General features: G+C 39.6%; 1 protein-coding gene across 1 annotated transcript in view; it reads right to left on the reverse strand.

Annotated features, from left to right (window-relative positions):
• Positions 1–1,832: 1,832 nt before the first annotated feature.
• IRAG1 (inositol 1,4,5-triphosphate receptor associated 1) overlaps positions 1,833–24,526 on the reverse strand; it is a 78,982-nt gene continuing 56,288 nt past the window's right edge. Inside the window, exons 14-20 of the mRNA XM_077820099.1 lie at positions 23,643–23,692; positions 19,997–20,104; positions 16,320–16,384; positions 8,085–8,204; positions 6,050–6,178; positions 3,655–3,919; positions 1,833–1,865 (exon numbers count right to left, since the gene is read on the reverse strand). Of these exons, the coding sequence (XP_077676225.1) occupies positions 3,679–3,919; positions 6,050–6,178; positions 8,085–8,204; positions 16,320–16,384; positions 19,997–20,104; positions 23,643–23,692 (713 nt within the window). The 3' untranslated portion in view covers positions 1,833–1,865; positions 3,655–3,678. The remainder of the gene's footprint in view (positions 1,866–3,654; positions 3,920–6,049; positions 6,179–8,084; positions 8,205–16,319; positions 16,385–19,996; positions 20,105–23,642; positions 23,693–24,526) is intronic.

Consider the following 24,526-nt stretch of genomic DNA (forward strand, 5'->3'; position numbering starts at 1 on the left):
TTAAACAGCAGCTACTAAATTGCATCCAAGAGTTTTAAAAGAGCTTATCAAAATGTTGATTTTCAATAACTCTTGAAACAATGAGGAAATTCCAAAAGACTGCAAGAAAGCTAAAATTGTGCCAGTATTTAAAAAGGGTAAATGGGATGACCTGGGTATGCAACAGAACGAATGTAAACCATTAAAAAGTGGTGAGATCAGTTAACAAAGGCTACTTTCATCTTATTAGAAGACTATGCTGCACACCTTCTTGGCAAATAACAGGTTTCCTTAAGATATACCCAAAGTTCCAGAAGGACATAGATTGCTCTTGCGTCACTGGAATGAGAGCGAGAGGGGCACCAACACTTTATACTTCTATTCAAATTACACAGTAAACCAAGTGGAAGTAAGTGTGGAATGGAAACCTTTAATTACTAGCTCATCATTAAATTGTTGTTATGGTCCCTAGCAAGAACCTGTACAGGGGTAGGTCAGTCTTAGATAACGTGCGCGTGTCTTAAATAATTCTTGTGCTGGGGATTGAAAGGACGTTGAAACCATATTTTTATTTCAAAACTCAAGTATGTGATGCTATACAGTACAATACTAGCACACTGGTGCAAGGTCTTACAGTGTTACAAATTTAAACGATAGGATACACAAAAATAGTGCCCCCTTTCAATTCTTTCTACTAAAAACATCAGTGCTGTGCATGAGAAACAATAAACGTGGCTTGCTGAAGCAGAAAAATAAATATTGCAACCCAAGAAAACTATTTCCGTATTAATAGTATAAATAATTGACCCATTGTTTGTAATCTGACATGCCTTATGAACACAGAGAATAGAAGTTTTCTTTTCAGAGATAGTTAATTAAAATCAGACTGACAAAATTAGATTTTAAAAGTTTTTGAGCACAACCCTAATTTTCACTAAACACAAAAGTATATTCATTAATTAGTTGAACAAGATAAAGTATTTAATACTCTGTTACAGCCACTGTGGGGCTATTATTTTAAGTGGGCAGCTTAATTACAGTAGGTATAAAAATAATCCCCAAATTATTTTTCACTTTATTTCATTTTCATCTTTTAATCCCCTTTAAAACACCTTGCCCTTTGCCCATCCTTTCCCCCTAAGCCCTTAGTAACCAAAGACTCTGGAGGCTAAATTCTGTATATCTGACCCATGGGAGAAATTCTACTCAAACCAATGGAACAACTCATGGGTGAAATTCACCCTTGTGCAGTGAGCTCCCAAAAGGCCAATGCACTAATTAAGTCCCAGATAGGGTGTGCATGCCCTCTCTACAGGGGCAAATTTCACCTCGTGGTCCAGATCCACCAAAGCACTTACACATATACCTAACTTTAAACATGTGACTAGTCTCATAGAAGTCAGTGGGATTCCTCACATGTTTAAAGTTAGGCACAAACATAAGTACTTTGCTGGATCAGGGCCCATGTGAGTAAGGGCACAGGGATTTGGCCCTGGCTGAACCACAGGAATGATCAGTACCAATGCTTTGTTTTGTAAAGGGCACCTAATCACACTAATGCTCAGGTCATCAAACATACTAACTTCACCATTTCAGTAAAGTCCATCTTTTGGAATGGAGGAGTCTGAATCTGCCAGGCCGTCTAGCTGCACCCAAATGGATAGAAAATTTATAAAAACTCAATTGTTTATTTGATTCTTTGCTGTTTACAAATAGAGAACAAATGGCACATTTCCTTTAGCCTTATGGAGCTTCTTTAATCACTTCGATTCCTTTACTCCTCCAGAGATGGTTTTTTTTTTTTAAAGACACCAAATGGTTAATTCAAGCACTATTTGTTTAGCAACAGTGGTGGCCATCTGATATTTTCCTGGAACAACATCTGCCTGAGAAATACAGTAAAAGAAGTGAGTTAGTTAACATTAAAGAGAAAAATCTCTCTGGAGAGCTTTGTTATTTTTGGTGGGAGAAATCGGAGTTAAAACACTTCTGAGTCAGTTAAAAACCTTTATTCTCCCAGCTAGTTTCATTTGCTGAGAGTTTGGGGACTATATTGAAAGAAAACATCCTGCTACTGGCTGCAGATAAGTCAGAATTAGGTACTGCACATGGCTTCCTTATCCTTCCCAAGGGGAAACTGCCGTTAGTCACTCAGTAAACTAGATTCATAATCCCACAAAACACCGACACATCTGAGACCCAACAATACTCTCCAGTGTCACACTCTCTTTAAAAGTTCAATTGTATTCAAGTGCACAGCAATGGAAAGATGAACATACTTGACCAGAAATCCCAACTCAAGTTCTGTAGGTACATACAATATACTCTTAAGTGCCAGACATTTCAGTACCTTAGCCCATGGGTGAATTCTCTTCAAAAATGATTTGGCCATTTTGAAATTATACATGCACAAAAGCGTTGACCTTGGGTAAATATTTTCTTATCCTTCCGTGAGCTTCTATAACTCACCAATAAGTGGCTTATTAAAAATAATTAATCTGTGATGGCCTCATAACTTGTTGGAGGTTTGAAAATATATTAGAACAGCTAACACACACAGCATTTGATTCTAAAATGAGCTGCTGCATGTGCACAGTGACCTCTTTACATGAGGACATTAAATCAGTAAGCACTTTAAACACACGCAGGGCTCAGCTCTGACCAGTGTTATGATGGTGTGCAAGGGCATGAAAAAGACACAGGGAGTCTCTGTCTCCAGTGCAAGCAGCTGGTCAGAATCCATCCATAGTTCACCTGCTGGCCTTCACCCCTTCTCTTAGTGTGCTGTAGTCTGAGGTTTAGGGGATATGTCTAATCTGCCAACTGTAACTGTTTTGCTGCAATCAATAGTAACTGCTAGTGGGGAGTGCACTGCACTCTTGTTCAGAAGAGCAGCAAAATGCACCGCACAGCATGTCCCTTTGACGTACAAAGAGGCTCTGAGACACACTGGGCACTTGGTCTGTTTGCCACACAGACCTGGATTTAGCCCTTAACATAAACCCTCTTCAAACAATGGAGTGGTTTCCCTCTTGCAATGCATTATGAATAGCAATACAAAACATATTTAGTCAGCATTCCATTTTGCACTGTTGCATGATTATTGGGCCAACCTCATCCTTTGTGTAACTCATATTATGGAAATATACCAAGGATAAATTTGGCCCAGTATAATATTTTTAGTCTTCAGCAGAAGGCTTTTCTTTCCCACCCACTCATTCTAAACAAGGACATTACATTTTTTAAAAAATCCTATATATAACTGCTGTGAAAGTTATGACATCAGTCAATAAAAGCCAAGAAATGCAAAGTTAAAGCAAATACTTTATCACTGGTAGCTTTTATAGCTTTCCTCAAAAGTGCATGAATTAAGGTTTAATGTATCAGTCTTCCCTTTGAATATCCTGGCTAATGCTGGTGACTGTCACAACCTTGGCATGATTTAAATGTGACTTTATTTGTATGAAGTCATATCAGTCAGATACAATTATCATGACAAAAAACCAGAAGTATTTATCAGATGGTCAATTTCACTAGGTAAATCACAATCCATTCCCAAGCCTGATGGCATAGAATAACTAGTGTGGCTTACTGATCACATTTAGCAACAGGAAAATGACAAAGTGCTACCTTGCTTTAATAATCGTGTTTTAAAGTGTGTGCTTACTGATGTACCGTAAATATTTTATAATTTGTTTATTATTCTGTGCCTTGCTCATGCTGAAGTCCTGAGTTCCACCAGGAGTATTGCTGGACAGCAGAACAGGTGGCTTTCCCCTCGGGTCCATCTGATAATTCAACACAGGAGTTGTATGAATGGTAGATCCCCAACAGCGCAGCAAAAACGATTATCGCAGCTGCTACAATCCAGACCACATTCCAGTGTTTACACAGTTTTGGGTACAGTATATGTAAATAATTAATAACAACTTCAAGTTTGCTGTAAAATGGAAAAAAGATATAAGTGTTCTTCTTTAATAATTATATACAAGTCAGTTACCTTAATACTTTGACTATTAATAACTTTGCAATTATATGCTGTACCATCTTGCATAAAAGGACCAACACACTCTGCTAGATAAAAAACATATTGTTATGTCCTTTTTACAAATACATAAACAGAAATGTAGATCCATATTAAGTGAGCTACTTTTCCAGAGTCCCGCACAGGGACAGACTTCCAGTCCCCTGATTCCCTCTTTCAAAAAGGCAGTCCCATTACTAGAATCTGACAATATTTCACGTCCTGTTTAGCTCATAATTCGCTTAATTTAAATAATTTTAGAATAGTTCCTTTCCAATATAAGTCTCCATGACTTCGGACTATGGGATGGGCCGCATGTTTGCAGAGATTTAGAAGAAGGGTGAATTATAGGGCAAAATATGGTGGCCCCTAGAATGAAGAGGTTTGGGATTTTTGGGTTCCTCCTAGAACTGCCTCAGCTTATGGTCAGATGTTCTACCTGTTCTGATCAATGTTCTGTGCTTCTCTAACATACAAATGCCTGTTTTTTAAAATATAAGAATGTGTATGTATAATCAAATAGAATGGGTACATCCGCACAAGAACATCAACCTATCCGCAAGAGGAAAAGGCAATTAGCTGCAGCAAGCCTTGTAAATTATGTATCAAAGGCTTCAGGTCAGGTGTCCAGTACTGGACTCAAAAGTCCCATTAAACAATGTAAGAGGAAGAAGCTTCAGAACCTTTATTAAGTGTTCCCGTCCTTTTCAGTACACATCCTAGAATTCTCATCACTTTTGCTCATGATTAGCCCACCTCACACTACAGTTTCAATGTGGTCATATACTGAAACAATGGATGTTCACTATCACCAGCATAATGATCTTTAAAACAATTTGTTTAAAAAAAATCCTATAACAAAAAACAACATAAAAAAACAAACAAAAAACCAACCAACGAAAAAAACCAACCAAACAAAACCCCCCAAACCCACCCTCTTCCATGCTGCATGGTAGAGTTGGTTGGGAACTTTCCATTAAATTTGTTTTTTTCTCCAACAGAAAATGCAGTTTCTATTAAATTGAAATTTACCCTGCAAAAACCAAAACAAAATGTTTTGGTTTGTTGAACTGACTTGAAGTTTTCTTTTGAGTTAGTTCAACATTAAACAGTGTTTCCTTATTGTGCCATATTGTCTCATAGGAGTTTCAGTTTGGGCGCCCATTCTCTCTTCAAGACTGGGCTCCCTTGCTAGACTACATCTCCCAGGATACAACAGACAGAGTTTCTGACCAAGGTGCCTGGTGCATCCTGGGAGATGTAGTCCAGCCAGGGAGCCTGGTTCTCAGTGGTGAATAGCAGCATCAGGCACTAGAATTATAGCTCCAAGGAGGCAAACCATTGGGAGTTGCATATTAATAATGTGACTTGAAACTAAGTGTTTTGGGTCAGTTCAACAAACAAAAATGAAACATTTTGATTTGGCAAAATAACAATGTTTGTGTTGCTCAAAAATGTCAAAAATGTTTAGACATTTCCCAATTGGAATTTTTTGGAATAGTTTATTCTGTGAAAAATTTTGATATTTCAACACTGTGTCCCAATTTGGAGCAAAAGCAAATGTTGATATATTAGATTTTCTCATGGCACTGAAATTCTGGTTTTCGCTTGGCTGTATTACACATACTGTAGAGGTTGATTTTGAGCAGGGCTTTTTTGTCTTTGTGCAGACTTGGAAGGCAAAAGGAGCTAGATTTATTTTTGCTTAAGTGACCTTTAAATAATTAACAGATGCAGAAATACACAGGGGAATGGATCTCTTAACTGCACATCTATCTGCTCACCTCTCAGTCAGTATTATCTTTTACAGGTGTTTATGTGAAATGTTGCTTTTACCTAAGCAAGAGACCCTTTGCCCATATGTGAGCTTTCTTGGGTGGTTTTCTTAATGTATAGGTTGAAAAATACATTTTTTGTAATCAGGTCCCGCCTTGATAGGCAGGAGTATGCTTTTGTGAAGGTATCTTGTGACACAGTGTTAAGCAGAAAACTGTGTATCTCAAAGTAAACTGGCCTCCTGGCAGATGCACCACACTGGATTCTCACCTGTTTTTCATGTTATTTATCTCTTCATTTTCACCCTCTGCATGCTCATCAGGGATTTCATTTGTTTTCTCTTCATCTTCCTCTTTTAGCTCATGAAGTTCTTTGGTTTTCTTTAAGCCTTCCTGATAACTTTAAGCATAAAACATATTTCTTAGTCTAGAAGTGCCAAGTAAATATCTCTTTCTTGTTCAGTGAAGAACTGGCCATTTAGTTAAAATATTAAATAAAACACAAATACTGCTTGTGGTGTGGTGCCTAGACAACAGGAAAATATTGGCAGAGGCCACTAAGATACCACAGGTTCCCACTGTCCCTTCCTCCAACACAGATTCATATTAGTTAGAAAAAACTATCAGATCATTGAGTCCATCACCTTGCAAATATGGGTTAAAGTTCTCAGTTGATCACAACTGCTGTGGTATCGCAAGAGAGGGGTAGATTTTGACTCACTTTGGACACTGGACTTTACCAGTTGCTTCCAGTCCATCCCAAAAATAAAGATACACTATTATCATTAGTGTCTTTAGAATGAATTCAGTGCCTTTCCTTACACTTGTCAGGGTGATGGAGTTTTTTCTATGGTATGCACTTGGAGACAGATTGCCCCACTCTCCATTGATTACGCTGAGCTCTTGTGAGTACGAGTGGGTACACAAAGTGCATGAAACTTACGTCTGTGTTGTGCAAAAGGCTATGTCAAGTCATCAGTCTTACTCAGACCCATATAAATTCTCTGCTCAACCTTGTGCATGACCACAAACTCTGCTGTACCCTTTGCAGGATCAAGGCCTAGGAGAGATGTTGTGGGCTGTTCTATCCTTACAATGCTGATGACATTCAGCTTTGCATCTCCTTTTCACTGAGCCCAGATTCTACAGTCTTATTACTCTCCCAACGTCTGACCAAGATTGGTATAGGGATTAAAGGTGACCAGCTGTGACTCAATTCAGATCATACGGAAGTGATTTGCTGGAAAACTGCCCATCTTTCACCAACTGGGTTCACATGCTTGGAGCTGTTATTGTAGATCTCCTGATCTTGGAGAGCAGTAGGGGCCCATGAAGTCTTTCCTCAAGTAGAAATGTCTAGGAGGCTGCAAACATTTCTATATATTGCTGACTTTGCAAGTTATCCAGGACTGTGTTACCTCCAGTTTGGATTAATGCAAGACATTTCATGTAGAGCTACCCTTGAAGTTCATTCAGAACCTATAGCTGGTGCTGTATACAGCTTGGGATAAGTTTCTGTGGCCAGGTTCACCAATGGATTCCTGTTCACTTCTGGCTGCAGATCTAATGTTGCTGATGATCTCTGAAGCTCTGAGTGGTCTGGGGTACAATTATCTCAGATAAACCTTTTTACCCAGTATCCCACTTAGCAGTTAACAAGAGCCACTCTGCTAGGTTTATCAGTTCCTAGTGTAAAACTCTTCAGGACTGGAAGTAGAATTTTCTCAATTGAGAACTCCTGCCTTGGAAATTGCTCTTTTTGGGAGTTTGCTGGAACCACAGCTTAGACTAATGAGCTTCAAGGCGTGATGTATGGTAGAGCATAGCTACTTGGGTTAACTATTGTTTTAATTGTCAGTTTGTATCTATCTCTTGTTTGTTTTTATAGCTTTAATAAAATTATGTTCCTTAGTTTATTAAATAAGTTCTAGCTGCTCTGATGCTAGGCAAGCTATTATGCAGGACAGCAAAATAAACAAACATATCAGCACATTGTATAGAGACATTAAAACTATTGCACATTATCAGAATTATTTTAATTTACTGTTTTTAGCCGGGGTAGTTAGTCCTATGTTATTTATTTACACATTACAAAGCAACATATAGTTGATAGTAGGTTTTGTCATTTAAGGGGAATTGAGTAAATGTTATTTCTATCGTCCACTTATGTTGAAGTATTTGGCTCTCATCTTCATGGAGAAGTGAAAGTGGTGCACATCCACTTACCGTTGCCTTATATCATTAAAGGATGTGTCCTAAACTGGTAAGCCCCTCTTGGGGAATTCAGTTCACATAAACACTTTTACCCTTTGTTATAAGCTTCCTCCTCTATCTTGGCTTTTGTCTCACGGTTGATCTCCTCCGAAGAGCTCTGTGTCAGCAGAGAAGCAGGCGATTCATGGTCATGCTCTCCATTTGACTTTCCACTAACAAGATGAAAGAAAAAGAGAAAGGAAAAATAGCACTGGAAAGTGTTGTTTTTGGAATACGCAATTGGAGAATGATGCAATTCCTTTCATATTCATTCTGATCCTGTTATGATAAACTCAACTGTATCTTTGGGAGGAGGTCTGAATTCCTTCTTTTCAACTACCTTGCAGAAAAACCTTGCAAAAGAGAAAAACAATGGTTCTAAGCAAGCTTTTAATTTCAAGATCACTATCTAAAAGAGCAGTAACTGACAGGTCTCTAAGGCATTAAATGTTGTATTTTTTTTAGAGAGTTTTTTCCCTTGCTCATATTCAGCATTAGTTTGTTCTCTATTTAACCATTTCTCCCTGGACTTTCTAAAAGACTTCCTAGAAATTGGAGCAGCTTATGACAAAGAAAGATAATACAGATAAATACTGGCTATTCACTTAATATTTGTCCTCTTATTTTTCTTCTGCAATTAATCTAACTTCTCATGTGTTGCATATGCTATATGTATACATTTAGACACGTGTATTTTCATTTTGACTTTAATATCTTTGAATGTTTAGCTTTAATATAAGCCACTGCATATTGCGTAATTGTATATATATATCTGTGAATGATAGAAAGGAAGATGATAATTTATGTTTTGTGAAGAAAGTGTTTTTTTACTTGAAGGATTAAGGGCCAAATCTATATTTAGCCACACAAAATGAAAAAAACTATTTGTCTCTGGATCATAAATCTTAACTCACTTGAAGAATGCTGGAATCTAGAAAAATCAGGGAATAATCTCAGATGTATGTCTTGTCTGAACTTCAAGCAACTAGAACTCTTTTTATAGGCCTGATCTTATTGCCACTGAAGTGAGTGGCAAAACTCTCACTGACTTCAATGGTGTGGGATCGGATCCCATTAGAGGAGGACAGATTATCTGTGGTCAATTGATTCTTTTAAGAGAACATTTATAGCAATTTGTCTTCCTCCCAGTGGGTGGCCAACTGACCAATGTCCCTTGAACTATCACCAGGTGAGGTTTCCTTATTTACTTCTGGAAATCCATCACTTCATGGGCCAAATTTGGCACAGGGTAAATAGGCATAACTCTACTGAAGTCAACAGAGCTGCACAAGCTTACACCAGGGAGCCAGTTGGCCCCACATCTTCTACAGACTTACAAGCCATTAACCTGGAATCTTTAAGATATGCGTGTATTACTGAATAATATGGACTTTAAAAAAATAATTTATTGATGAGAAAAGGTAGATTAGATTTCTGATAATTTTGGAATCTCTTTATTGTTACAAGGGATGTGTCAAATTTAGGGAAAACTCGATTTGACAAGAGTGGGAATTTTGCTCAAGTAAGGACAGCATGATTGGACCAAAAATTAACAGCTGTATTGCTGAATACCCATTCATTTGTGTTATTTATACCTACTGTTTTCCCAGCTTTAGAATATTAGAGCTTTAAGTAAAGTATAATGGGGACAAAACAAAACATACCTTGAGATTTAAAGCAAACTAAAAAGGTGAAAGTTAGCATTCTTTACCTGCATATTTTGAAATTTTCAATTCTGCATAATGCCTAAAGCATCTTAACAAATGTTGATCCAGATTAACACAATATAATGCAAATAATTTCAAATGATATTTAACATAGTCCAAGGTAAGATTGTTAAAAATACATGGTATGCCAAGAAGGTTTTTAGTATTATCTTGTCCTTCAACAAGTTACTTATCTTTTAGTTCTGAAATGTCAGCAAGCAACTTCCTTAGAATGTGCAATGTTTCCTGCAAGAGATAAGTGTTTTGCCATGGACAGGAGCCTATCAATATGCTGTATGCTTTCATACACTTGTGTGGCACACAGTTTTTAAGTGCAGCACATCCTGTGTCCACAATGGAAATCCTTTGTCAAAATCTGCACAAACAGCTTGGGTGTGTCTTCTGTTCCCATCTCAAAATATCATGTGTTTATTTTTCAGTCTGTTTCCATATCTTTATCATCAGATTATTACAGAAGCTTTAAGTTTGTCACTGTTTGAACAGGGAAGTGATTCAATGCAAGCCACAAATATACAAAATCTTAAAAAGTGTAGTGTACAACATAATTTGCATTCATAAGTCCAAGAAATTAGCTGCGATAAAACTCAACAGGGTATGTAATTGACACTACCCAAATATTTTTATACCGTCTTCAGAAATTTCTATAGATGCATATGTTTTTCAACAGAGTCGTTCTCTAGGGGCCCGAGACTTCCAGTCTTGCTCATGTTAAGCAGTACCTTATTTGACAAGTAAGTAAAGTACATAAATCCATTTATTCATCTCTCAATATTGGTGACATCATAACAGAACTTTCAGAAGCCTTCAACAATCCATCACTAACTTCAAGTACTCAGTAGCTGACCTCCCAGTGATCTGCTACACATCATCCATCCATCTCCTTGCTGGACATCCCCTATTATGATGATCCTGCACTATTCCTTCCCTAATAACTTTCTCAAGGCTATTTCCATCTCTATGTCATTTATGACCAAAGTACATAAGTTTGTGTCTGTTGATTTCTGCCGTCAGAGTCTGTCTCTCTATAATATTTCTAAAATAGCCATTAGTCTTTTCCCCCCCCAGTTGAGGAGATACACAGGAGTCTTTGCCATCACCAAATTTCAAAAAGCTTCAATTTTTTTTTTGTCACCAGCATTAACTTCCCACAATTCACATCCAAAATCGCTATGGAAAAAGTTAGGCTTTTCATCAGTCACACCTTCGTACATTTCGAGATGCCATGGTTTTTCCATACTTACTTAAGGGAGGCCATAGCTGAGTGAGCCATCCCTAGTCTTCTTCTGAATTCTTTGGAAACGTCTCCTTGGTTAGGTAAAAATGATCTCAGATAATTAAAATCATTTACTGCCTTACAGCTTGGTCATTAATCATGACGTCTGCTTGCATTCTATTTTTGTTAGTTGCTCATAATATTCTTAGAGGTACCATTTGGGAGAATAGAAGGAGAGGAGATGCTGGCTTGGGAAGCTTAAAAGAAACAACCAGATTCCAAAACAAAAACAAAACAAAAAATACAAACAAACAAACCCCCAAAACAAACAAACCAACCAAAACGACATTCCCTCCCACAAAACCATAAAAAACAAAAACAAACCAACCCACAAAACTCACTAGTATTAAAAACAGAAGGAAAAGTGAATATAGGCACTTGTAGGCTGAATGCTTGCATATCAATAAAGGAAAATATAGAGCAGTAATGGAAGGAAGACATGGCGTGAAGAAAGGTTAAAGGAACTCAACTTAGTGCATGTAACTGAAAGACATGAAGGTATGATACAGCTATACAAATAACTGAGAGGACATAACATGGTGGAGAAAGGCTTATTTGAGGTTGACTATGTATTACAAGAAATAATAATCTTAAATTAAAAAGCAGGCCCATTCAATCACTTACCTATGAGGAACCTATGGGTTTTCTCCTCAGGGCTTGATTCCTAAGAAGGCACCTGGCAACACCACTTGTCATCCCCACAGGGCATTTCGGTTAATGACTCACAATTATGTTCAATATTCTATTCCTCCTGTGTGCATGGTTAGGACTTGTTTGAGGAGGCACTGTTTTCAAAATGTGACATCAAGGTGGCTCGTCAATTGCTGCCAGTGCATCCTTCCAATTTAATCTTTTGGGTTTCTGCTTTGAAGATCAGTTTTATTTTGATAAGTCCCTCCTGATGGGATTACCCATCTCATACTCAGAGTTTGAAAAATTCAGCACTCCGCTGGAATGGGAAATGGCACGGGAGTCTGGTTTATAGCAGGAGGTACATTAATTGGATGACTTTGTGTGTGCAGGCAGGGCAGATTCTGCGGAGCATGTCAGCCCAGTGGCCACATTCCAAGCTTTGAATGGTAGGATGGGGGTACTTCTGGCCGATGAAGAAAAACAGAGGGACTCCTCTACTTATTGATCCATCTGGAGATTGAGTTAGATATGCCAGATGGTAAATATCTGGACTCCCCCAGGATAAACTGGGGGAACTTCTGGAATTGATCATCAAGGCTAGAGCAGCCAGGAAGTTTATACTGTGGGAGCTGCAGTCTATTATTGGACTTTGAAATGTTGCATGTCAGTTGGTAGCCCCAGGGTGGGCATTTTGCACCAGACTGTCAACTGCCACCTTGGGAATATTGAAGCCCATCCATTTTCAAATGGTTAATAAAGAGATGACGAGGATTTAGGAATCATGGAACAGTTTCTGAATCATTTTAATGGAGTGTCTTTTTGGAAGGAGGAATGGATGATAGAGGCAGAATTAAAGATTCATTACAATGCAGCAGGAAGAATAGGTTTTGGGGTATTTTACCAAGGCAGGTGCTGTGCCGAGAAATGGCCCTTAGATTGGATACTAAAACGTATAATAAAGGATATAACATTTCTGGAATTCTTTCCAATTTGGTAGCAGAAACGATTTGGGGAATGGATTTTGCAGACAAAAGCATGTGTTTTGGACTGACAACATGGCAATAGTACATTTTATCAATTGCCAGTCCTCCAGATTGCCAGGGTTATAAAGCTGGTAGGGGCATTTGTACTACAGTGATTAACTCTTAAAATGTTTCTCTGCCAGAGATGTACCTGGGATTGATAATAGTGTAGCCGATGCATTCTCTCAATTTCAGGTGGACAAATTTCGGGACCTGACACCAGGAACCAACAAGGAACCAGAATTGATACCCAGAACACTCTAGGACCATGGCACATGAAGGCTCTCAGGGCATTAAAGAGATCAGGAGCACCACAAACATTTAGGTCTATGACAAGAGGTTCAATGATTTTGTGCATTTTCAGAGATGAGGGGCCTGTGGATGACCTGACCTATTCCAGAAGACCAGATACTTCAGTACACAGTGTCACTGGCCCTCTGTGGGCTGGCATCATCTGCCATTTCTGGTCACCTATTAGGCCTTACATTTGTCAGTCGAATGAGAGGTTACCCAGCTCTTTGTAACGGATTCAGAGTCTGGAGGTTTTTAGTAAGGTGGTTTTGGGACAGAGGACCTAGAAAGGATCCCCATTATCCCATCACTGTTCAGACACTTAGGGTTTTGATGCAAGTTCTCCACCAAATACGCAGAAGTGGACCTGAGGTGGCCTTGTTCAAAACTGCAGTCCAGGTAGTGGTTTTTAGAGCTTTCACAGTCAGCGAACCAGTGCCTGCGTGAGCGAGGGATACATCAGAAAGAGCTTTGGAGTGGTGGGATTTACAATGGGAGGGAAGGGTCAGTCATCTTGACCCTGAGGATCTTGAAAACAGATGGGGGAGTGGAGAGAGGAGGACAAGGTGAGTCCAAAATGGGAAGGGGTGAGGTCAGGGTTTAACCAGTGTGGGCATTAAGGACTTATATAGCAACGAGACTGGTTGGGGAAAGGCCCCTTTTTATTCACAGGGATGGAAGAATCCTCATAACATATACATTTATTACAATTTTCAGAAAGGAGTTTACAAAGTTGGGGCTACCAGAGCATTAATTTAATTCCCACTCATTCCAAATCGGGGCTGCAACAGCTTTGGCCCAACTTGGGTGAGGGGTGACAGTGATGCAGGCAATTGGTCAAGAGCATTCGAACGTATACAGGATGTAGGGGAGACCCCAGGTAGAGAATCAAAGCTAATTCTCCTGTGCTTCCAATTTCAGAATCATGCAAACAGGCCAAACGAGCGGTGCTGTGGGATCTGAGACCACAGCATTGTATACTGGGTGCTTAGGTGGCCTTCCAGGTTGTCTGGAGGGTAACAGCTGGGTCTTGGTAGTGAAGCAATCCTGAGCTGGCATGGAAGGAGAGGCTTGCTCTTGAACCAGCTAATGTCCCTTGTATACTCTTTGGAGGCCCAGGAGCAGGCACTGGATGTGATTATTGTTCACCTTGGTGAAAACGATTTGGGAAGGTGTAGGGGAGTTAACTGATGATCAGAGCTAAGAGGGATTTGGGGCAGATCCAGGATTTTTTCCCTGGAATGACAATTATTTGGTCTGACATATTACAGTGCTGGGTGTGGCAGGAAGCTGTGAAGCGTCCATGGATTGATATGACTGGGGGATATATGAATAGGGATGTGACTAAATTCATGGGTAATGAAAGGGGTTGCATAATTCTTCATCTGGACATATCTTATGGGGCACCTAAGTTATTTAGGGAGGATGGGGTACACCAATGCAACTAGAGACCTTTCTGTCCACTATTAAGGAAGGAATCAGTAACTATCTTGGAAACTGGCGGGGGATGGGCCAGAGGCAGCCAAGCTCATTGTGGCAGATGTCCAGTGCAGGTACTCAGTATGGAAGGGATATGGTTATCAGATAAAATGGATTCAAAGAGGCTTTGAAGGAAAGCATCCCTTAAGGGAGCTGAGGAAGTGGGAGTTGGGGGCTCCTACATCTGGTACACCAAGGAGTCAACCCTCTTTCCTTTTACAGCCCCCGCTCAGCGATGGTAAAGAAGGACAGCAGGGCCCCAGCAGCAGGATGTCTGGGACTAAATTGGAAATTATGTGGAAATGATGATGATCTGCACTGTACAATTTATTGCTGGCTACTCTCAGATATTTTAAGTGAATAAATTTGTGGCCTAATTAAACGACATCCATTATCTCTTGCCTTTCCGCTGGTGCGACCAGACAACAAAGCACCCGTCAACAGAGGTCATTGTACCATCATCAGTGCAGACGTTCGAGATGAGATTATATAACATAACAAGGGGAATACTGGGCAAGAACTGTGTTAGGTGCAAGGGTTGGATTGAGACCCTTTTATTCTGCATTATGGTTCAAAAGAGGGGAGCAGGAAGAGGGGAAACTGTTTGGTATTAAAGAGTATACTTAAGTGTCAAATGAAAGAAAATTAAAAAGCAGGATAAGTTGATACACTACAAAGAACACTGTGGGTGGACAGTCTGCAGTATGAACAAAATATGTGCCCAGACAGGCAAAAATGAGGAATGTTTAAATTAAAGAAGGACTGTTATTTCACAAACTGAAGAATGAAAGAAACAAAGCTCTCTCTAGGGGCTAGTTTGCTGGACCTTTGCGGGGGCAGTACAAGGTGCACACAGCTTTGCAGACTACACTTAGAACCAGCAGCTTGAACTCAGATCTAAGGCTGAAAAAAAGAAAAATGAGGAACACAGTGGGGGAAAGGACCAGAGACAGGGAAGAAAGACAGAGTTTTTCAGGCTGAAAGATACATCAGCACTGTGATGTGATGAAAAAGATCCAGAGAGATGGTTTCCGAGATAATACAGCAGACAAAAGCTTTAGAAAGCATGCTAAGGAACTGTTCTATTGTGTGCTGAAATTTTTCTGGATGTACTCATTTCCACTTTCATCTTGCTTAAAAGCGGTATGAAACATACACAAAATGGGTGCAATACAGACCTGAAATCTAAAAACATGTCTAAATTTAAATCCAAACCACTGAAAGATTTGCACAGCATCGTCACGAGGGTCAACTAATTAAGCAGCAATTTTTTTTAAATGTGGCACTAAATAAATGATGACCTCTCAAATCTCAGTGCACAGAACCATTCTATACTGTTGAGTACAGTTCATGCACTGTAGGGATGAGAAAAAGCTGGTGAGGTTTTGAGTTTTGTGAAACCTTTAGAACTTTTGTACAAATGATAGGTTTCTGAAGCTTTGTAGAGTTTCATGAAACATTTTTATTGTACTTTGAATCCTTTATTTTCCAAGGGAAATTTAATTTTTAAAAGGAAGTGTTTCTAGTGGGGCCTGGGCTAAGCAAACAGATGACTGCCTGTGTAGATCAGATTGCAGGATCAGGGCCAAGTTTTGTAGAAATGGAATTGCTGATTTTCTAAAAAAGTTACATTGCTTCATTAAGTTACAACTTCATACTTGAAACAGGAAATGCAAAAGATAATCACTCAGTAGTAGAATAATAGGGTCAAATCCTCAGCTGGTGTATATCAGTATAGCTTCATTGACATCAAGGACCATAATCCTATCATTTTAGTTCCCTTACAGAAATTGTTGCATTTTTATATCAAATACATTCGTTGTCTAATAAATCCAATATGAAAAACAACCTAAGAACACTCACTTCTCTAGAAGGGCTGGTAGGGCAGGTGTAGATGTCAGACTACTTCTTCCATTGGGTGATTCAGCCTGTAAATTGAAAACATGAGAAATAAATTGTTAAATTCCATGCAATGTTAGGTTTCATGAATTGATTTCTAATGCAACTTCAGTATGATGATAAAGTTAATGGGTTTCTTACCTGAAGTTTTTCTTCCAAAATACATCACACAAAATCTCCTGAAAATTGAGCTCTCAAACTACTTCTGTAAACAATGAATCATAGAATCATAGAATATCAGGGTTGGAAGGGACCTCAGGAGGTCATCTAGTCCAACCCCCTGCTCAAAAGCAGGACCAATCCCCAATTAAATCATCCCAGCCAGGACTTTGTCAAGCCTGACCTTAAAAACTTCTAAGGAAGGAGATTCCACCACCTCCCTAGGCAACGCATTCCAGTGTTTCACCACCCTCCTAGTGAAAAAGTTTTTCCTAATATCCAACCTAAACCTCCCCCATTGCAACTTGAGGCCATTACTCCTTGTCCTGTCCTCTTCTACCACTAAGAATAGTCTAGAACCATCCTCTCTGGAACCACCTCTCAGGTAGTTGAAAGCAGCTATCAAATCCCCCCTCATTCTTCTCTTCTGCAGACTAAACAATCCCAGTTCCCTCAGCCTCTCCTCATAAGTCATGTGTTCCAGACCCCTAATAATTTTTGTTGCCCTTCGCTGGACTCTTTCCAATTTATCCACATCCTTCTTGTAGTGTGGGGCCCAAAACTGGACACAGTACTCCAGATGAGGCCTCACCGATGTCGAATAGAGGGGGATGATCACGTCCCTCGATCTGCTCGCTATGCCCCTACTTATACATCACAAAATGCCACTGGCCTTCTTGGCAACAAGGGCACACTGCTGACTCATATCCAGCTTCTTGTCCACTGTCACCCCTAGGTCCTTTTCCGCAGAACTGCTGCCTAGCCATTCGGTCCCTAGTCTGTAGCTGGACTTTAAAAATTACGAGTAGCTGTTTTTGCCACTTTTGTGTCTCTCTCTCTACCTTACTTCCGTTATATATGTGTTGTTTAGTCTCTTCCTTTTGTTGTGCACTGACTACTGGATAGTATGTTGATTATTTTCCCGTCTCTTCCTTTTCTGTAAATTGTGCTTCCTCTGTTGGGTTTTCAGTGAGAAATTTTAACAATGAATTTTTCACCTCCATTCATGTCTTTAAACAATTCGTGTGGGCACATAATGACATAATATGGTCATGCAATCATGTTGTTTTTTAAATTGAATTCAATTTAAAGATCAATTTCATTTTAACTCCCACTCAGCTAAAAATACTGTCCCTTTGAAGACATTTCCATCAGACGTGCTGCTCTTCAGCTGCTTGTCTGCAATAATCCCCATTAAAGAAGCTTTGGCCTTCCAGTAGAGAGCCTTGACCATACATCTTTAAAAGTTTTAGATCTGTCATCTTGGATCTGTTAGTCTATCCTTGAAGCTAGGAGTACCTGGTACATTTTGCACTGGAGTAATACGTTATGTAGATTTGTTAAGCTCAAGTTTTATTTGGTTCTTCTTTAATGTGCAAACAATATATAGTACCAGATTATGCTGCTGTGAACATGTAAGCAGTGTCAGGATGAGCTCCACCCTGACATCTGGTGGTGAGGTGTGGCAAGTTGTGGAAAAGAACTTCAGGGGCTGATCTCATTTGCATAGGCACACCCACCACGCCTAGAATGAGACCATAGCTGCCCAAATGGTCACTTTGGCTGCTGTGGGATCCCCAGTGTCTCTGTTATTGGGACAGGAAGAATAAATTGTTATTACCCTGATTATGGGAACTGTGCTTGGAACTGTACGTGGCCTTTTGTTATGATGGAGGGATTCACCATCAACTAAGTAGCACTCGCTAGGCAAGGGTCATGGGTTCCAAAACTGTGTGAATGGAGAGAGGCTGGGGACAAGTATTAATACTTGGTGGCATGGGCCCCTTGGTGAGGGCCTTACATGCTAATTGCACTTCCTCCTCTCTCCACTGTGGAATATCAGAGCTAATTTTGATTTCATTAGAAGTCTAGTTATAGGCTGCTGAGCTCACTTTGGGCTGACAGTGCACCAGCACTGGGGCTCCCCTACTACAAGCTGAATTCACCTAAGAGCTGAAATCACTGAGTGTTGTGTTAAGTAGTGGGGGAGCCTGAAGATATATTGTGGAGCAGTTTGCGGGACGGCTGGTGAAGCAGTTTGACGTGGAGCAGTTTGTGGATGGCAGGAGCTGCTTGTGGGCCGTGGAGCTGAGCGAAGGAGTTCGTGGGGCGACTGGCGGAGCGGAGCGCGGCTGAGCGAAGGAGTTCGTGGGGCGCTGGCGGAGCGGAGCTGAGTGAAGGAGTTCGTGGGGCGGCTGGCAGAGCGGAGCGCCGCTATGGAGCTATGGGGCGGTCAGCTTCAGATCATGTAAGGTGCCTCTTACCCCCGTCCCATTTCCACCCAGGTTGGGAGGTAAAGCTCCGCAGATAAACTTTCGAACTCTGGGGCTGCCCTGACCAGGGACAGAGACTTTTTGGGGCATTGGACTTTTGGGACTTTGGGTGATTTGGGGTTGCTGGACTCAAGAACCAAGGGGAAAAGGGCATGCCCCAATTTGCTTGGGGTGGGTTTTTTTTGCTCATGGGTTGTGTTATGAATCCTGTTGGTGGTGTTTCCCCAACATAATGCCACATTGTTTCTCTCTGTTATTAAAAGGCTTTTGCTACACTCAGACTATGTGCTTGCGAGAGGGGAAGTATTGCCTCTTGGAGGCGCCCAGCGGGGGTGGTATATATTTGTCCCAGGTCACTGGGTGGGGGCTCGAGCCGGTTTGCATTGTGTTATTGGAATGGATCCCCTAGATATTGAACCCGGCCCTTGTTGCTGCCAACTCTGTCGAGCAGAAGGGTTACAAACAAAAAAGACAACATAGGAGCTGAATATGCTACTTATCCCAGGCTATAGTGGGAGTTGTACATTTCTGTTGTATGAGTTTTTCAGTTTGGGTTTATACTGAAGACTTTTGTGACAGTTGATTAGAAGAGCTGTCACAATAACAGAGCAGTAAATGACTGAAATTATCATCCCCTCTGGGTTCTACTGCGGAGGTTATTTTTACTTTTTTATGCATAGTACATTACCACTGAATAAACAGAAACTATAACGTAGAATCTGATTATACCTTGACTTGCCTCGGGGCCCCAGTGAGCCAACATACAGCGTCACTGGGTTCCTAAGGTAAGCAGCCAAGGAAGCTGATTCGGAGGGGGTATTTCCTTTATGCAGCATGGGCTACATAGCCACCTGTGACTATCCCCATCACAAAGGTTGGGTCACAGATTCCACACAGGCTCATGGCACTGGGAAATTCCCTGTGTGTCTTAATGAAGACCTAATCAACAAGGTAGGCTTGGGGGTGTGAGGCTTCTTAGAAGTGTTTCCTCAAGCTTGGGGGTCTCATACATTTTTGTGCTGAGAAAAGGTCAGGAGAGACTAGCATGGATATTCCCAATTTAAACCACATACTTGAGTGCAGTTTGAATCACTCAAATTTGCAATGTCAAATGGGCTCAGATTTTTCAGAAATGTTTGCTCAGTTCGATATGACACGGGTTTAAGAAACATGTTAATTTCTTTAAATTATGGACTTATTTTTACTTACCAGAGATGGCATTGAAGGTATGGGTGACGTAGTAGGTGACTGGCCGGGAATGTGTAATGAGTTAAATTTAGGAACAACAGCAACACTGACTCTCCTCCGAGGCATATTCTGTCATTAAACAACAAACTTTATTATACAAGAAGCTCAACTGAAGGATAATTCTCTGTGGTTGGTAGGTATTGTAAACAAGCAGATTCATACAATCCACACAACAGAAATATGCTAACCTATACTAGCAGCAGCAAACACAATTATCTATTTTGGATGAGACATACATAAAACTACATTAAGAGAATGTTAATATTGCAAAAGTCAGGAAACAGTGGCATGTCCAACCTTAATTCTTCCCCCTTTAGGTGTATCCATCATGATTAGTCTAAGTGCATGATCACATATTGCTTCTTAAATAACACAATTTTACAATAGTATTATACACTTTTTTTCTACAAAATTAGACACACATCTAGCATTCTGTAGTACTGTGTATCACTCCTTATATACCAGACAAAGACCATGACCATCCTTTATAAGAAAAGTACACAGTAAATTTACACAATATATTACAATACATACAGTATATTACGGATTAAATGTAACAGAATAATAGTGATTTTTTTGCTGGTAAAAATAGGTCAGATAAGTTGGCAGATAAATTAATTTTATAGTTAAGTGCCTCATTCCTTGATATGCACCTAAGTGAGTTGGCACTTCCTATTGGTTGAAAAGAAAAGGTCTGATAAATGGCTGCTGACTAAGGTCCTGATTCAGAAATGTATCTATTCAGAAACACACTTGAACACCTGCTTACAGTGAAGTAAATAGGGACTTAAGTGCTAACTTCAAAAGTTAAGCACATACTTAAGTGCTTTCCTGAATTGGGGTCTAAAAGTATTAAAGCATACTTTAGGAAAGACTCTTTATATTGGTCGTAGTCTAACACAATAACATTATAACAGTTTAAGTATAAATTAGAAGATGATATATATAAGGTAGAAGGAAAATTTATACAATATTATAAATTTGAGAAACAGCATGTGATCATGTAATTAAAGACTATCAACCTTAAACTTCTCCTGCTGGCAGGAAGGCTGGGTTAGTCCATTACAGTTTTAATCATAAAATGTCCCCTAAAATATTAACAACCAAACGAACATGGCCCAGTTTGGCTAAAAATACTAAATTCCATCCCTTCTCACACATTGATGCTGTATTTTGGGCAGCTCATTGTTGAAAATCAATCAAAAACCATTAATGTGGAGAGAGTGGACAGATAAGGGGATAATTTGGGTCTCTGGATTGAGGATCAAGTTTCTTCTTTTCCAAGTACTCTAACTACAGTACTATTTACCTGGTCCAGTGGCATGGCATTACCCACAGCGTAAGCACCTCTTGAAGGACATATTTGGTCCGGATGCACTGGGAGCAGCAGAGATGCCAGAATTATAGTCGATGTGGAGAGAGCTCCATCTCTAGGTACACCCAATCACCTGCAGCCTGACTTCCAGGCCCAAAAGACCCTTCCTAATTCAGATTGCCTGTGCCAGGCCTGAAACAAAGATTTGTGTATATTTTTGAGCCCTAGACAATGGGGAAATGCCTTGCAAAACATTAAAACTCTGCAACTGATCTATGATTAAGGCTAATGTAGCCACAAATTTTATTTTGTTCACACGGGTCCCCATATAGATTACAGCGCATGGATCTTGCCAAAGCAGACTGCTGTTGGAGATGTGGGTCTCCTGGAACCACACTGGCTCACAAGTTTTGGGACTGTTCCAGGATACATTTGTTTCAGCTAGAATAAGTAGTAAGGTTAGTATGATAATAGATACCTCCTTAAAAATTACTTCCCAGAACTGTTTTTTGGGATATAGCTCATCATCTTGAAAACTCTCCAACTCACGGAAAGCTTAGTTCTCCAGAGCAGTGCTTGTAGGCAAGTGACTCATATTGCTTAGATGGAAGAGCAGACTGTCTCCAGGGATAGAAGCTTGGGTCAGCGACTTGGCTGACCTAGCAGCTAAAGAGCAGGTACTGTTTCAGAGAAAGACTTCAGACAAATCTTAAAAGTTTTAGTCTACCGTCTTAGAAACTTTTTATTAATCCATAGTGGATGGAAACCAATATGTCAGTCTCCTTTCCCTCTTTTCCCATTCCTTTACATTGTTTGGTCTTTTGTTTCTTCTTCAGTTGCTCACCCCGCTTTTTTTAAAAATAAATAAATACAATGTAAACAAAAAAAGACTATCAAAATGCATATAGACACGAAGAGGAGTTAAAATGGTATGTGCAACCTTAGCTTGGTAGTTCCTGACTTCTGAGTATAAACTTAACATTCTCTTAACACAATTTTTGGTATGGAATTTCCCAGGCTGCTGCTGTCCCCCCCTCCCCCCCCAAGAGAAAAAGCATGGGGGTGGGGCAGAATTGGAACCTCTCTACTCAGGCAATATGCCTCCAAGTCGTGCTGGGAGAGTGCATGCCTGAATGTAGACGGTGACAATCTTTATCCAAGTATAGTGCACTATGCTCCCAAAATGCCAGCTCAGCTTTACTTGCTGGTATGGAAGGGGAGAAGAAGATTAGCCCTACCATTTCTGGACAGTCTAGCACTGCTGCAGATACTAAAGTCTCTTGGTCCCTGTGTGCAGAGAGTGCAAGGAATGGGAGTATGGGTGGCACCTGGACAGAGAGGAACAATAAAGGAGGCTTCTTGTTCCCTGTCTCTTCCCACTGAGTATCTGCATGGGGCTGGGAACAATTTGGACCTTAACTATTACAAACGATGAAATATAAATATGAAATAAAGCTTGCAGAAGTTGAACAACATAACAGATCAATTTCCTATTAGCTGAATAGGTTCTCAGCTGTATTAATTAGTGAATTTAAGGAGCTGCCTTATAGCTGAGTCTCCAAAGGCTAGGAGTCTGCACATATTTAAAACTAGCTTTGTTAAAGTTATTAATAAGTCAATATCAAGCATGGAGAATATCTCAGTTTTGAATGCTTTAACAAAACAATAAAAAAAGATTGTCCTGTGCTGACTGAATCAGTGAGCCACACCCTTAAAAACTACTGGATTATCTCTATGGTGTTGTGGAAATGATGTGGTTGCTAAGAGTGACAATTTCAGAACCTAAGAGACTGATCCTGCAACCCCTATTCATATAGTCATTCTTGGCCTAATGCTCAACTTATGACAGTCACAGCTGAGGATCTGGCCATGGACTGTAAAGCAGGATTGTGCTCTAAAACACTATTATTCTGAAACAAATTAGTGAGGCCCCTTTATAAATTTTCAATTAATTCCAAGAATTACTATTTATTACTGTATACAGTTATTCTCAATTTTACAAAATTCCAAAATATTTGACAGGTTTCAGAGTAGCAGCTGTGTTAGTCTGTGTTCGCAAAAAGAAAAGGAGTACTTGTGGCACCTTAGAGACTCTAAGTTTAGTCTTTAAGGTGCCACAAGCACTCCTTTTCTTTTTGCAAAATATTTGAATTGGCCATCACACAAACTGCACTTCAGATTTATCAGGACTGTAGTAGGCAATCAAATTCTATATATTTAGACAGTGATTGAACTTTTGTTACATAAAATCTTCACTTAACAGTTTAATTTCTGTTAATATTGTCAAAATACCTTTCCAACAGTAAGAGACATGGATCTAGATGAACGAGGCACTCCATCTTCTGCATGGAAGACAGTAGATAAAGAACAGAGTTAGACTATATGGATAAATCCCTATAAATAAAATTGATATATGAACTAGATCGGATCTCAGTTACCCCAATGGAAATTTGTAAGGACCCCACTTATTTCAACTGACTTCAGTTGCCACTGCGATCAGAATCTGGCCTACTGGCTGTTCCTACATGCTGATTTTTCAGAAGAAAGTTTTAATACTTAAACTTCCAGTAGGCTACATAAGCAAAAACAGCAAAGAAAAGACAGCAAAGTACCACCAATTTTTTTTAAAATTTTGCCTACTGGAATAAATTCCTTTTCATCACATTTTACTTCTGAGGCAGTCCTATAGAAAACAGGCAAAAATAAGCACACATGCAAGTAATGCAATTAAATATAATCATTTGGCCCGATCATACTTGGATAATTAACAATCATCTAGAATAACTGTAGTTAGTAAATCTAGCTGATAAAATATAAAATGTATTGTATAGGCATTGCACAAAAGCTTTCATAATCCACTTTAAGGAGACATAGCAGCTTTGCAGAGCTGACGTCTGCTGAAAGTGAACTCTAAACACATGCAAGAGCATGTGCAAATGAATATTTAACAAACAGCCAAACTTGTGATCCTAGAGACAACCATAAAACAATTCTATACATACAAGATTTTATAAAGATGTTAAATATCCAGTGTTTTGTTTTTTAAAAGTGACTGATATCTTTTGGAAACTATTAAAAATGTTCCATTTAGAAGTAATATTGCTTCTATCATAGACTTCCTGTATTTCTTTTCTCATGCTCTTTATAATGAAGACCATTTATATGAGCTCTCTCAA

Source organism: Eretmochelys imbricata, chromosome 6 (assembly GCF_965152235.1).
Source record: "Eretmochelys imbricata isolate rEreImb1 chromosome 6, rEreImb1.hap1, whole genome shotgun sequence".
Lineage (NCBI taxonomy): Eukaryota > Metazoa > Chordata > Testudines > Cheloniidae > Eretmochelys > Eretmochelys imbricata.